The sequence below is a fragment of the Lupinus angustifolius genome, unplaced genomic scaffold, assembly GCF_001865875.1.
Source record: "Lupinus angustifolius cultivar Tanjil unplaced genomic scaffold, LupAngTanjil_v1.0 Scaffold_1277, whole genome shotgun sequence".
Taxonomy (NCBI): domain Eukaryota; kingdom Viridiplantae; phylum Streptophyta; class Magnoliopsida; order Fabales; family Fabaceae; genus Lupinus; species Lupinus angustifolius.
Genome location: NW_017728600.1, coordinates 1 through 1,486, shown reverse-complemented (window position 1 = coordinate 1,486; position 1,486 = coordinate 1). Strand labels below are relative to the sequence as shown.

Here is a 1,486-nt window from a genome sequence, read left to right as displayed (position 1 = left end):
TGCTCTTTCTTTGCCTAACTATAGGTTCAAGAATGACTAGTACTCATTGTATGTTCTGCTTTTGCTAATCTATTTGGGTGATTGCACCTTTGCTTAAAAAAAGAAAAAGAATAATGTTGGTTGATCTCATGTTTTTTTTGTTGTAATTTTGATAATACCAGGAACTTAAAGTGGCGGAATACAAACGTAATTTAATCATACATAATTTTCTTTTCACTATTAATATTTTAAAACCTGATATATATTTTTAGTGAAAATAAATACATTTTTATTACTAAAATGTTATAAGTATTATATTGACGTAGAAAAATATATTGGTAAAACTGGTAATACCTGCCAATTGATCTAATTTGAAAAAAGAAAATATATAAAATAACGAAAATAACATTCCAGCAGTGATAACAAATTGGGGATTAAGCATTTAATATTTATTCATAATATACAAGACAAGCTTATCACATCACAATAAAATTACGGATTTAATAGTTTGTAGAAACAATATAATTATTTTTCACACTTTTAGCAATCATTCATATATTAATTATTATTCACTTTTAAACAAAAGTAATATAAATCAATAATGAACGATGTAATAATAGTGTAAATAGATGATACATTTATATTAATTTGCACGTCTTCTCCAATTTACAAAAATCTCACTCTGGGCAGCATCTTCACTAAGGCCAACCAGCCCTTCGGTTTTAACGTCCCAAATACATTGAGTTGGACATCTAATATGATCTCTTTCATATCTATAAAGATCATATACGATTGTTCCATCTCTCATTGATAAATCACAAGAGAATAAGGCAGATTTAATAACGTTGGTGTACAATTGATATCGACCATAGACGGGTAACACATGAACACCAAGATCACCATCTTGGGATTTGCAGTGAACTGTTAAATTTAAATCACCTCGTAAATAATTGAGAACATTAATAGAGACGGTACTTGTACCAGTCACTACAGGAGAAGCTTCCCAAAATGCAATCACCAAGGCTAGTAAGAAAACATGCTCCATTGGAAGAAACATATTGGAAACAAAATCGATAAAATTATATGAATGTATCAGGAAATTGATTCTGGAATTGAAAGATGGGGAAGACACTGAATGAAACTGTCTTAAATATACTATGGTTCTTGTAAAGAGATAAAATCTTACGTCACATTTCACTCATAATTCTACCTGTATTACTCTTAATGATACTAGTATGCCACATACAATTTCTGTCTGTCGAGTGTGTGATGATCACGTTCTTATTTTACAGTACTAAGTAATTTATTTTATACACTTCAATTTTGTAAAATTAAAATGTTTTTTTTAATTCTATTTACTTTATATTATACTAGCGTGTCGACCCAATTCTTATTGCAATATATAAACTTAAAGAAAAATGTTGATTTAAGAATATAAAAATCATTATATGATTATTAGATATTAGTATTGTGTGGAAGTTTTTATTAGTTATTAAGTAGAGAGGTT

The 1,486-nt window shown here is 28.1% G+C and overlaps 1 protein-coding gene across 1 annotated transcript; it reads right to left on the bottom strand.

The window, feature by feature from the left end:
- Window positions 1–622: 622 nt before the first annotated feature.
- LOC109341982 lies at window positions 623–1,024 on the bottom strand. The gene has a single exon (XM_019579943.1). The coding sequence runs from the start codon at window positions 1,022–1,024 to the stop codon at window positions 623–625; it is 402 nt and encodes a 133-aa protein (XP_019435488.1).
- Between the last annotated feature and the right edge of the window lie 462 nt (window positions 1,025–1,486).

Bases quoted from the DNA above. Each gene is read 5' to 3' on its own strand.
- LOC109341982 (XM_019579943.1), bottom strand. From the start codon at position 1,024: ATGGAGCATGTTTTCTTACTAGCCTTGGTGATTGCATTTTGGGAAGCT.